Source organism: Scaptodrosophila lebanonensis, unplaced genomic scaffold (assembly GCF_003285725.1).
Source record: "Scaptodrosophila lebanonensis strain 11010-0011.00,11010-0021.00 unplaced genomic scaffold, SlebRS2 tig00001412-arrow-pilon, whole genome shotgun sequence".
Classification (NCBI taxonomy): Eukaryota; Metazoa; Arthropoda; class Insecta; order Diptera; family Drosophilidae; genus Scaptodrosophila; species Scaptodrosophila lebanonensis.
The window spans coordinates 6,800,778-6,814,479 of NW_022060739.1; the positions used below are offsets into that span (position 1 = coordinate 6,800,778).

Sequence of the window (13,702 nt, forward strand, 5' to 3'; positions counted from 1 at the left end):
TTGTGCGTGCGTTTGCGCGCCGGCACACAATTGAGGTGACATTTACCGGCTATCGCATAAACCACATACATATACTACAAATAGCAGCGTAGCACGTAGCCATTACAAAGAAACACCGCGTAATACAGTTAGCCACTTAAAGCAATAACTAAAACCGCGCGAACACATTTTATTTATTTATTAATCACTCCACGTACGACAATTGTACCGCGCAATAATTCGTTTTTTCACAAACTGGGCACCACTTAATATTAACGCGTATAGGCAGCACTGTGCTGCTAAGCGAAAGCTCACTGCTACAGAACGCAAGCTAACGCACAGCTGATTTGTGAATGGCAAGAAAATTGAACACACCTGTGTAATTAACCAGACGTAAAGAATTGGCAATAAATTGATTAACGACGCAAAAAGATGTCCGCGCTGCGTTTCCTAGTTACGCGACAGGCGCTGGCAGCACTGACAAGGCGTCCGGCCATAAATTTGCTGCAGAAACACGCGCAAATTGCAACTTTGACAAATGTTGGTGCTGCAAAAACAAATATAATTGCAACAACAACAAATACATTAGGGCTGCAGCAGACGCGAGGCCATAAGAATTTTGGACATGGCGAGGAGAAGACACCCCGTGTAACCAAATACTTTCACTTTATGGTGTTGGGCATCTTCATCATCAGCGTTCTGGACTGGGGCAAGTGAGTGTTAAAAGCAATGCTAAAACGACAGTCAGAGCTGTAATGTTGCTATTTTTAGAGTAAAACGCTTGCTAATTCCCAAAGTGGATGCCGATGCGGGTCAGCGTCCGTCCAATGCGGCCGGCGTCAACGGGGAGGACTCCGATAGTGACAGCGATAATGACGACGATGATTCCAATGCGGAGCTCAATGTACGCGACGGCAAAAAGCTCAGGGAAAAAGTGGGGTTCCGGGAGCGTAAGGTATGCCTAGTTCCAGCGATCACGTTGTGGCCAGCAATGACTTTTAAATTCTTTCTTAAAAATGGTATAATTACGTTTCTCAACTTTTCATTTCTTCTATGTTGGCGTAAAACGTTTTCTGTTGGCATTCAAAACATTCAACACACACCAAACACACACTCCTAAATCCTTCAATTATACGTTTTTCTGTTGCTCCTCAAGATCATTGAGTATGAAAATCGCATACGGCAGTTCTCGACACCCGACAAAATATTTCGTTACTTTGCCACGGTGCGCCTGCAGGATGCCACACAAACAATTGTTTGCATGACACCCGAGGACTTTCTACGCTCCATTTATCCAGGCATTAAGCAGCCAGACGGTAATGAACAGGCGTCCTATATAGTACTATATTACTGCTAAAACTAGTCTTAAAGCTAGCGTTTACTAACCTACAAATGTTGCCGGTCGCGTGCCTCAGTCATTTTCAAGTTCCCTCTTTATTTTGTTATTGGCGTCATAGTTTTTTTTTAATGTATATTCCCGCCTATTTTCAATTTCATTCTGTGCTTTATTTTTGCCTAAACATCGCACAGTATTTACGCTCGAGTAACTTGTCTAACATTCGCTTAGATCATTGAATATGAGAACCGCATACGCCAGTTTTCAACGCCCGATAAAGTATTTCGCTATTTCGCCACCATACAAGTACCGGTGGCCGATGATCGACATGAGGTCTACATGACTCCCACTGATTTCTTGACTAGCATGACGCCCGGCATGAAACAACCAGATGGTATGTGGTCCCATTAGTAGCAATCCATAGCTTTACTAATCCAGCCCTAATTGCATGCCAATTTATGAGAAATAATCCCTGATATTGGCGAATATTTACAGGTCTGGGCTTGGACCAATATCGTCGCTACGATCCTAAGGTATGCATCAACTGTTTATGCATTTAAAATAGAATAGAAGAATATTAATATGCTTTTTTAATTGCAGTCGGTGGGCGAGCAGCTGAACTTGCAACTGCAGAAGAACAGCATTTTCTACAAGCTTGGCTCCTATGGACTCATCACCTTCTCTGACTACATCTTTCTGCTGACCGTTTTGTCAAGTAAGTTGTTGAGAAGACAGGCTTTAATTTGTCACAGAAGTCTTAATAAAATCGAAATAATATTGCAACTTAGGCATTTCTTCAATTGAGTTTGAAGTTTTCCCTAACAATTGTTAAGATTTGAGTTAAGACGTCCACTTAAAGTATAGATAGAAGATAGTTAAAAAGCGATTTCTACCTAATTGGATCCCAATCACTCATTCCATATTTTACATATTTCTTATTGTATTTTGCAGTTTCGCGTCGGCACTTCGAGATCGCCTTCCGCATGTTCGACCTGAACGGTGATGGCGACGTCGATTGCGAGGAATTTGAAATGGTAGCAACACTGGTGCGCCAGCAGACGAGCATGGGAACACGCCATCGGGATCACGCCAATACTGGCAATACGTTTAAGGTAAGTCCAGGCTCTCTACGCCTACTCCTTGTAGAATGTTCCGTATTTGAAGAGAGTTCCTCATACGCAGAGTGCTATTGTGCCGTACTAAAGGAACCTTTGTATTGTATTTTCTATGTCTTTTGCTTTTTCCTTTTGATCGCGTGTACTCGTGCATCACTGTGTACATAAAATATAAATAATAAAACATTAACAATCAACCTAACTTTCTTTTTTTATGACTACTTACAGTCCTTGAAGGTACTTCTAATAACGAAAAAAATACCAAATGCTTAACATTTCTTTTGCAACGTAACACTTTTTGTAAAATATATATTCATATCTACCTTTTCTATTTATTTACACTCTTAACTCGATGAACGCACCCATTTCGCACGCCACGAAGCGTAAAGTTTCAGTTCGCACCCGTAGTGTCCGCACCCGCTTTCACATCCAATATTTTCTGTTACGCCTCGAGAGTTTCTTTGTAGTTGGTTTAATTTGAAAATATCACCATTCGCAGGGCGTGAACTCGGCATTGATCACATATTTCTTTGGACCCAATATGGATGAGAAACTGACAATTGAAAAGTTCCTAGACTTCCAGGAGCAACTGCAAAAGGAGATTCTGTCTCTAGAGTTCGAGCGCAAGGAACCCAATGAGGATGGCAATATAACTGAGGCCGATTTCGCCGAACTGCTGCTGGCCTATGCCGGCTATCCCCTCAAGAAGAAGCAAAAGAAGTTGAAGCGCGTGAAGCGCCGTTTCCGCGATCATGGCATCGGCATTTCCAAACAGGACTATCTGGACTTCTTCCACTTTCTGAACAACATAAACGATGTGGACACCGCTCTGACTTTCTACCACATTGCCGGCGCGTCCATCGATCAGCAGACGTTGCAGCATGTCGCCAAGACAGTGGCGATGGTAAACCTCTCGGACCATGTGGTAGATGTGGTCTTCACCATATTCGATGAGAACAGTGCGTTCAACTTCGAGCTCCTAACTATTTCCAACTACTAAAATATCTTGCTTTTACAGACGACAATCAGTTGAGCAACAAGGAATTTATATCGGTTATGAAGAATCGTGTGCAGCGCGGCCTGGAAAAGCCCAAGGATACTGGATTCCTGAAAATGATGCGTTCGGTATTCAAATGTGCCAAAGAAACAAAGCCCGTCCTGTTGGATCTGTAAGCAGATTTGTGGAATTCAAATATGATGAAGGGAAGGCTCCTAGCCATTTCGCCTATGCTTGCTCCTATATTTATTGTTTAGTTAATTTTTACTTCGAACGCTTAGCTAATTTATTTGTAAACCTAAAAGTCTGTACGTTTTTATAATAATGATGCTCTTGTATATTTCAATCACAAACTTGTGCTGTTCAAATGTTCTTTAAAATATATTTATAAAATGATAAACAATGTTGAATGGAATAATGCGATTAACTTGAGATGATGGCTTTTAAGTAGCTAAAAGTCTCTCCTTTAGGTTTGTATAAATGTTCTTAATAATATATATCTAATAGTATACAATGTTGCAAAAAAAAAAAACAATATGAAAGATATTGGTTATAGTTCAGATGATAAATATGTTATTTAAAGGCTAAAGTCTTAGCTATTAAATTCTGTGGAATGATTTGTTTGGTTCAGATTTTTGTAAACATGCTCTAAAAGAAGGCATGGAATAATTTTAAAGTTAAGTTATAGTTTAGATAATAAATGGCTCATCTTCTGATCTCTTGAGTTGATTTTCAAATAGTTTGTAAACGTTCTTTAAAACTTAAGTAGCATTGAAAAATGAAAAACTCGGTATAAAAGCTAGAAGTCTTCTCACTTAGGTTATAGTTAATTTTGGAATAGTTGCAGAATTGTATTTTAAACCGGTCCTGCGGTTGCCAAAACAAATTCTATCCTTTGCTTGGTTAGTCCGCACAGCTTGAAACTATCACGTTGATATTAAGATTTACTTACAAGCTATGTTTATATAATAAGTATATAATATCTTTATATATTAGGCGTAACCCTAATTTCAAATATGCTTAGGGTATCTACCCAAATATCATAGACTCTTATGTACAGTTTAATAAGTAAAATGTTTGCTTTTACGCCACATCTACATCCTGATCCTCCTCATCGTCATCCATAGTCATGCCGTACAACTCCTTATTGTGTTGCTTCAAGTGATCCGTATAGGAGTCCAGTTCTGTGAAGCGACGATTGCATTCGCAGCACTCGAGCCAGGTCTCCACGGAGTCCATATCACAGCCATCGAACGAGTCCTCTCCACTATCTAACAGTTCCTTATGTACGCTGGTCGCCATCTGTTCGGACAAATGCGTGCTTTTGTGCGCCGTATAGTCCAGATAGTCCTGAAACTTTTGCGGACATCGCAGGCACTTATACCAACGCTCTCGCACATGCGTCACCATATGCTTCTTTAAAGTGGAGCATTCCCGGAAGGGTTTGCGGCACTTGTTACAGCTGAAGGGCTTCTCGCCGGTGTGTATCATGAAGTGACGCTTCAGATTGTGGCGCGTGCCGAAGGGACGCTGACAGAGTGGACAAGGATAGGCCTTGCGACTGCGTTGGCGTGGACGTTGCGAAGCAGCCGACGACAAAGGGGGCGGCAGTGCCTCATTGCTGGCCGACGAGGAGTTGCTGCTGCAGCTGCGCGGTGGCAGAGGCAACAAAGTGGGAATTGCAAGCAAGGTCGGTGGTTGCTCCGTCGGCGCTGGCAGAGCCGTGATTGTGATTACTGGTACTGGCGAGGCTGCTGCTGCTGCTGGTTGTCGAGTTACGGGCGTGGGCGTTGCTGCAACAACTGTGACTTCATCATCACGATCATCTTCGTACTCCTCCGCCCCCGCCTCGCCCACATGATCGCTGCTGCCACTGCTGCCTGGAACATTGACTTGCGGTTTGAGTAACAAATTTTTGCCCTCGCACTGCGCACATCGTGTAGAATCCTGTTCCGTGGGCGTCTGCACGCGACATATCATGCATAAGAAATGCGGCTCATTGGCGTGTCGTCTTCGATGCTTCTTCAGGTCGCTGAACTCACGGAATCGTCGCTCGCACAAGTCACAAGCAAAAGGGCGTTCACCTGGAAAAGCAATTCAATTTTTGATTAAGACAATTGCTGACACTTTTAACCCCACCTATGTATAAATGCGAATAAACCGATTCGCGATTGCTCATGTAGCAGCTAAGATGTTGTCCAGAAATCGTTCTTAGTCTAGCTAACATTTATTTCAGCATTTAAAGTATCGATTACAAATCTGGCCTTCATTAAATGATGACACTAATTTTAAGGACTCCCTTAATCCAAGTTTCAAGGAAAGCAAATCATCGGTTAATATAATGGTAAGAATTCCTGATGTTCTGGCTTACGGAATTGGATCAAAAATATGTAATTATTATAAGCAAAAAATATGAAGAAAGAGCTTCAGTTGAAATACTATGTTCTATATTAAATATGTTTATTAAAAAATCGTGAGCTAGGAAGAGGTTTAAAAAATTTCCTGGATAGCCTGCTTGCTTCTCTAATAATCTTACACAAAAGTCCAATGCGAACTAGACTCAATTTATTTGACAGTTCTAGCCATTTATCTTTCATTCGAAAGAAGAAAGTACTTGTTTATATCATCCGATCATCATCCTTTATAATTAAACATTTATTGATGCTCCATAAAAGTGTTGTCTTCTGCAAAATATAACTTTGTTGTAACTCGAAGAATTTCTAACTCCAGATTCCTCTTCAATTTATGGTATTGGTATTAATTCTTGATAAGAAAGTCTCTTCTTGAAGGTGAAATAAAACTATCTTCTATTTTGGTAACATCCCTATGCGTCCTTTTCTCTATGTCAATACCCTACGTAGTTTAAAATAAATTCTTATGTCTTTCCGTTCAGTTCTATTCTTTTACTATACCCATAGAACTCATTTAGAGAAATAATAGACTTTTCACAACGCTGTCATTCTTCATCTCATATGCCTATTTCGTTTTTTTTTTTCTTTCTATCTGCTACTCTAGTTCAGTAAATTGTCACAAGCGTCGTTTCAATAGGCGGCTCATCGACCCGAAACCTTACTGACCTGTATGTATCATCATGTGACGACGCAGATTGTAGTTGGATTGAACTTTCTTGCCACAGGCTAGACACTCGTATAGATGACGACCACGTCGTTTCACATAGCTTCGGGTTGATTGCACCATTGTAGCTCCTGTCACAGCAGGCCTGATGTCCTGTTCATCATCGGAGTGGAGGACTATAACTTGCCCCTCATTCTTATCCTCCGACTCGCCATCGGGCAACTGTAGCTCACAGCTGAGAGCAGCCGCTGCCGCTAGCGGCAGCTCTTCATCATCATCCGTTTCTCCGTCATCCTGCAGTTGATTCGCTTCAAGATCGTCTTCTTGCTCACTATCGCTATCTAGCAGTTCGATCTCAGCCACAATGCGACGCTCGGGAGCGGGTGTGAGTTGAGATACTCTGGGTATAAGCTGAATATCTGGCGATTGACGCTTTGTGGGCATCGTATTCGACATTCGCAAACTGCGAGCTGTGCTTATTCTAAGCACGGGCGATTCTTCACGCCGCAGTTCCAAGTTATTGCCGTCATCTTCATAGGCCGCCACAAATTGCTCATCTCCATCGTTTCTCTCGTCATCATCTATTAATTCTATAATCTGCTGATGTTGCTGTTGACGCAGACGATCCTCTTCTTGTTGCTGCTGTCCAATTTTCAGCAATAAACTTTTAATCTTATCATCATCTATGGACACAAAATTATCCTCTGGCTCATGATACTCATATCTGGTTTCCAAAATCGGCGATGATCTCATAAGTTCACAATTCACATCACAACACGTGTTGGGACCGCAACAGGCGGCTGTGCAGCAAGCACTCGAACTATAACCCACACAATCGGTGCAGCAATCGGCACAGGACGACGGATCCAGATGATTAGCGTTACCTGGCAGAGAAGTTTTGCTTAAAGCTAGTTCCATGGTCTGAAAAGAAAATAGCGGCAATAATGTAAGTCACACAATTATTTCTATCAAAATCTTTCTGTTCAAAAATTAGCTTGTGATTTATGCTGAAAATAAATGAAGCTTTTCTTTAGAATCAGAAGATTAGTCTATATTTTTTACCCCTGGCCCATAGGATAAAAGGGAATATTAGTTAAGTGCGGATGTATGCAACACACAGAAGAAGGCGTGGCAGACCCTAAAAGTATACATATCCTTGATAATGATGTCCATTCGTCCGTCCGACTGTATGAACGCCAGGATCTCAGAAAGTATAAGATGTAGAACAACCAAACTTGGTATCCAGATTCTCCTAAATACGACAAGGGACGAGTTTTTGTTTTTTCTTTAATGCTTCCCCCACTCCCCCGTTGTTAGTGATTTTCCAAAACGTCTGTAATTTTTGTTCCATTAAAAAGTTCTTTGCATGTGATTTGTTTGCATTTCAGAATAAAGAAATAGCTAGGTATTGAAAATTTGCTATGTTTAAAATAGTTGTAAGCTTTAAATATATTCTGCTATAGTGTTTAATTTTTTTCGTTTTACGGGCTTTATCTGTTATCAGCAAGAAGCCCCTCAGTTAATTTTTGAAGGTGGCCTAATCCAAATTTTTCCCAATTTTTACTTCAGTTTTTTGGTATAGTGTTAATAAAGGAGGCTATCAATGAATAATTAGTGTTTAGAATAAGTACTGCAATACAAACTATTCGTATGTATGTATATTATGAGAAATATTCCTTAAGAATTGTTTAAACTTGAGAGGGGTATGGCAAATATAAACTAATGATGCATCCTTATTAAGAGAGTCTATATACAACGTTTGGTCATTATGGGTCAAACCGTTTCCGATATCTAGGCATTCATACAGACAAACAGATAACGGGATAAATGTATCTGCTTCAATTGATTCGTCATTATCATCAATATTAATAAAGAATACAAGTATATAAGGGGTCGAAAAAGATTCCTTATATCCTTCGAGTGTACCGATTAAAGAACTAGTATATATAATCTGTCCAATTTGTATTAAGCTGCAGAATACTATGTATGCAATGTGGCATTAGGCTATGGTATCATATACTTACATTTGTTTACTATGAATGATTTCTGACCAATAAAATAATGAAGCTATATAAGATTTGCGAATCGTTCGATAAATTTGCTGTCCTTAGCTGTTTTGATTCAATAGTTCTTGATATTCATACAGACGGACATGGCACTAGCTGGATTCGTATCGTCACGCTGATTGGATGCATATACCTACATACATACATGCACAAGTATGTATTTAACCACCAAAGTACAAGTATGTGTACAAATTCTACAGAGCACACATTCTAAGTTTGATTATCCTTTTCTGCTCCCTTTTAAGCCATATAAATATAACAATGCAGCATTCTAAGCACAACACACGCCCACACAAACATACGATACGTTTGCATTAATAAGCGATTTGCACAAAGAATATGATATACAAATATACATACAGATGTGCATATTAGCAATACTTTACAGATTTCACGCTCACGATCACGTCACAGTCGTTCGTCAATAATAAGAGAGACGCAAAAGGAGGGAGAGAGTGCGCGCGAGAGTGAGTAAATAACTGTTTATATAGATTGCTAACTCAGTGAGACGCGCCTGTGCATATGCTATGCTTATTAGGCCTAATTAAGCTTACATCCCGTTACAGTTATCCTTGAATTCAATTGCCAAAGCAGAGAGCGGTAGAAAACAATAATCCTATACTAACCTGGCCGACAGAAAATGCTTAGCCCGTCCGTAACTTGCGATAACTGAGCCAAAAACACAAATGAATTTCAGTTTGCCGTTCGCCGTTTTTTCCGTGGCCGTTTTGCTGTTCGTCTGCCGTGCGAGTGAAGAAGAAACTGGATTCGCAAGCTCGAGCTCGAGCTCAGCAACCGCACGAAAGCCGCCGCTGCAAAAGCGGTCGAGCGATCAGAAACAACAACAACAACAAAAAGAGTGCTGCGCAGCCTTTTTTTTATTATTATTGAAAAAGCGTTGGCGCTGGCTGTGGTTGATGGTGATGGCGATGATGACGATGGTGGTGATGATGGTGGTGGTGGCTACGGGGGCGCGTGTGGTAAGGTTGTCGACTATTTCTCTGCACGTTGCGTGTGTTGCCGTTGGCGTTGTTAACTTGATTTTTCTTCAGGCGCGCGCGCACACTTCCAACAACAAAACGAAAAACAAAGAAAATGCGCAGGGGAGCGAATAGGCAATGGCCAAGAGAAGAAGGAGGAGAAGGAGAGGGCATCACACACCACACACTAACACACACACTGGCACACGAAATGCCAGCGCGCCCAAAGATACAAAAAGAAACCCACGAAGCGAACTCGACTCACGATTTTCAAGATTACTTTGGCGTCGTCGTTGTTGTCGTTGTCGTCGTCGTCGTTGGCGTCAGTCATCGTCCACGGCGTTGGAGGGGAGGGCGGGCAAGCTCCATTAAAGCACGACCGAAGCGAAGCGAAACGCGGCCCCAACAACAACAACAATCGCAACGACGACAGCAACAACAATCAGCTATAAAAAGTACGTCGAGCGCGAGCTCCGTGCGATTTGTTGCTCTTTTTCCTTTTTTGCGCAACGCTAACGACTGACTGACTTAATTATTTGCCATGTCGTTTTTGTTGTTGTTATTATGCGCTGCTTTACTGTTGGCGCTGCCGGCGTCGCTGCTGCGTTCGGTCTCGATCGCTGTCAGGCTGGGCCAGTGTTGGGCAATTATTTACTGACTGGACTGTAGAAAAAAAGGGGAGACCGCGACTCACACGCACACAAATGCATATTCATACACACTAAGTATATGCATATGTATGTATGTACTTAGCATGTCAAATGCTCATTTGTATTCATTTGCCGTGGGTGGTTAATTTCGAAGCGATCTCCGTCTCTATCCCCCCAGCCCCTCCCCCATTACTGCTCTGCTTTCCTAGTTGCTGTCTGCTTGGCAGCCACTGAGCCGGGCCTTGGCAATTTGCGACCGTGCAACAGATTTCAGCGATGCCATAAAACTTGTTTACACTCACACACACACATGCAGCCGTTACGCCCACTTGACTGACTGTTTGTCTGGCTGTGTGTACGAGTGTGTGTGAGCCTCTGCGCCAGTGTGGGAGCAATGCTCGGGACCCAAGCCAGGTGTTCGACCTTTTTTTCTGCATCAGTATACACACCATAGAGTGCAGGTAGAAAGCACATGGCCTGTTGCTAATTTTTGCGCTCTGACATCATCTTTGGCGATAGAAGGCTGCAGGCAGTTCTACGAGTATTAGAGATGGGATAGGCACAGCAAATCCTGAAGTGCTCCCCAATTATATTTAAAGAGTAAGGCGATAGGCTAACGATATTACAAGTAAAAGACAAAAGGAAGCATCTTCGAGTCAATAAAGTTTATGATCAGCATGGTGCGTCTGTCTGTATGAACCCCTGTATTTATAAAACGGCTAGAGCTACATTGACCATACTTGGTATGTAGATTCTACTAGTCTGTAGGCAGCAGGAGTATTTAAAGTTACTTTCCCTCTTTCAGCTAATTAAACTTGTTTTTATTGGAGTTCCTGCAATTCCACTTCTATAGCTATAGATGTCCGTGCAAACTTTCGAATATAGAGCAGCAATACTATATTCTGATGATCTTGTTTGTGTCTCTGTAAAACAAGAAGGCCAACGGCAATCAGTCGGTCTGACTGAGTCTGTAGTTTTAAGGATAAAAAACAAACTACTTTGCTATAGCGCATAAATGAAAGGACATGTCTTTATTTTCCGAACAGAATTTAATTTTTGTTTTATATTTGATTGTCCCTCAAACTGAGCTTTCTTCTATTCTTCTACTTGATTCTGTTATGCAGAATGGGTTCTTCTCGCACAGCGCATTTATAATTATATAAAAATGAAAAACATTATTTACTACATATGTATGTACTATAAAAATATTCACTTAAATATTTCTAAATTCATTCATAATTAGATTTTGGATTTTCCTCTTTCTATACCAAAACCATAGACTAGTTTTGACTTCCTTACTATAAATAATTTAAACAAATAGCGGAAGTTATAGGCATAAATGTAATGTGCAGTCATACATCCGATTTCAACATCGTAAGGAGATACAAGTATAATGTATCAACAAAATTGTATAAACCGTACCCAAAGAGTAAAAGGGTGCAGTAGCTTATACCTTGTACACAAAAGAAGGTGTGGGAGGATCCACAAAGTTTTAATACTCTTGATCATCATAACAAGACGAATTGATATAGAAATATAGTCTGTATAAACGCAAGGATCTTAGAAAGTATAAGAGCTAGAGTAACCAAACCTAGTTGAGATTAGCATTCCTTTCTCATTTTTGTAAATATTTTAATTATTAACCAAAATATCTGGTTTACGATGCAACTTTAAAACACTATTGGTTGCTTCTGGTTGGTGGTTGCTTTACAAGTATTTTACTTTTAAAACTAAAGATTAAATTATTATGTTCACTAATAAGCCATAGATCGGTATAACTCGAAAAAGTGTTGAATTCTGCAAGTTTTGTTGAGAACTATCGCATCCAAATGTCTCATACTTGTATGTAAACGATATTAGTAATCGTTAAAAGCGATTTCTAGTGCAGATAAAGCTGCATAGTTCTGACTTGGTCAACTAGATTATAATTTAATCATATACATATATATCAAATCCCAATCTCAATATATTTTTCTCAAATGGAAACAAAATATTTCCTTTTTGAAATTGGCTAATCTTTTCTTTTTATAATTGATTTATAAAGAAAATATATTGGGTTTGTTGGCAAGTAAGTATCTCCGACTCCATAAACTACATATATATACTAGTATATATATTCTTATTCAACATAATGATGGCTAAACATACAAGTACTAATTAATTTAATTAGCTGAAAGAGGGGAAGTAACTTTAAATACTCCTGCTGCCTACAGACTAGTAGAATCTACATACCAAGTATGGTCAATGTAGCTCTAGCCGTTTTATAAATACAAGGGTTCATACAGACAGACGCATCATGCTGATCATAGAGTAGGAGCTGCTTCCTTTTGTCCTTTACTTATAATATCGTTAGTCTATCGCTTTACTCTTTAATCATTTTGGGGCACTTCAGGATTTGCTGTGCCTATCCCATCTCTAATACTCGTAGAACTGGGTTTCAGAAAATACTGTCCCCACATGAAACAAAATTGGTATTTAGATTTTCCTCAATTCCTAAACAACAGTTTATATTCTTTGACTTTCCATCAACTTTCCCTGCTACATTATTTGTTCAAAACTGTCCGCTTTTCATATTTCTTTCAAATTAATGAATGTGGCTTCTAAATATTGAAAATTTTTGTATTTATAACAACTATATTACTAGCCAATGTGAGCTTTTCTGATCATCCCAATAGAAGTTAGAATATGGTAAGGAACTAGTACAAAGAACCATTAAATATAACTCCGAAACGACTTAAATAACTTTCAAAAGTATAGTTCCCAACATGGCTTATTCAAAGTTTGCAACGTAATTGTCTTCTTTATAAAAATTTAGGGGCAATATTTTAATTATCAGAATTAGTCAATGAGGGTCCACTTCGAAATCCAGACAGACGGACATGTCTGGATCGATTTTTCTCATTATATAAACTGTTACTAATTCTCACTTTTTATTTAATTTTTCCCAATAAAACAGAGTCGATCATCTTGTAAGCTATTGAAAAAATTGTAATAGGCTTTATTTTATTACTAAAATAACATCTTTAAACTAATTAAATCCGCTTAAGACGCTCTTCAGACGATTATATACACATCTCTTGAACAGGCACATATGTAAATTGCCTGAAAGGTGTACATATACGAGTATACACCAATATCGAAGCGTCTGTTTACGCTCTATATATATCTTTCTCTATTGTTTTTTTTTTTTTTTTTTAATGCAGACATTGTACATAGATACATACATTTAAGAAACATTTTTTGGCAAAATTGGATTGGTTCTAAATATCTAAGGGCTACTCACAACTAATGGTAGTTTACATAAATAGGCTAAACGGTACAAGAAAAAAATTCAACGCAAAAAGAAAAAACAAATTTAGTTATTCTCGCTTGTACGAAGCGCAAAAAAAAAGCGCTTGGGTGTGGGCTTTATCGCTATATCCGAATAGAAAACTAGCTAAGAAATAATTGTTAGCATAGATAGTAACTAGACTATGTGTAAGTGTAATGGTTTTAGTGTTTGTG

The 13,702-nt window shown here is 39.6% G+C and overlaps 2 protein-coding genes across 3 annotated transcripts; one reads left to right on the forward strand and one right to left on the reverse strand.

Annotated features, from left to right (window-relative positions):
• The first annotated feature begins 359 nt into the window (after positions 1 to 359).
• On the forward strand, positions 360 to 3,830 carry LOC115631361 (calcium uptake protein 1 homolog, mitochondrial). Of its 2 annotated transcripts, none has more exons than XM_030528079.1 (8): positions 360 to 692; positions 751 to 934; positions 1,547 to 1,709; positions 1,811 to 1,848; positions 1,916 to 2,030; positions 2,267 to 2,427; positions 2,930 to 3,389; positions 3,449 to 3,830. In XM_030528079.1, the coding sequence occupies exons 1-8, from the start codon at positions 412 to 414 to the stop codon at positions 3,601 to 3,603; spliced, it is 1,557 nt and encodes a 518-aa protein (XP_030383939.1). In that variant the 5' UTR covers positions 360 to 411; the 3' UTR covers positions 3,604 to 3,830. The 2 variants fall into 2 exon arrangements, with proteins under 2 accessions (XP_030383939.1, XP_030383940.1); XM_030528080.1 differs by lacking the exon at positions 1,547 to 1,709 and adding an exon at positions 1,136 to 1,295 and having other exon boundaries at positions 362 to 692.
• A 657-nt stretch (positions 3,831 to 4,487) lies between these two features.
• LOC115631826 (zinc finger protein Xfin) lies at positions 4,488 to 9,854 on the reverse strand. Its single transcript, XM_030528666.1, has 4 exons — positions 9,814 to 9,854; positions 9,195 to 9,380; positions 6,505 to 7,423; positions 4,488 to 5,511 (listed from the first exon to the last, which is right to left on the reverse strand). The coding sequence occupies exons 3-4, from the start codon at positions 7,418 to 7,420 to the stop codon at positions 4,511 to 4,513; spliced, it is 1,917 nt and encodes a 638-aa protein (XP_030384526.1). The 5' UTR covers positions 7,421 to 7,423; positions 9,195 to 9,380; positions 9,814 to 9,854; the 3' UTR covers positions 4,488 to 4,510.
• Between the last annotated feature and the right edge of the window lie 3,848 nt (positions 9,855 to 13,702).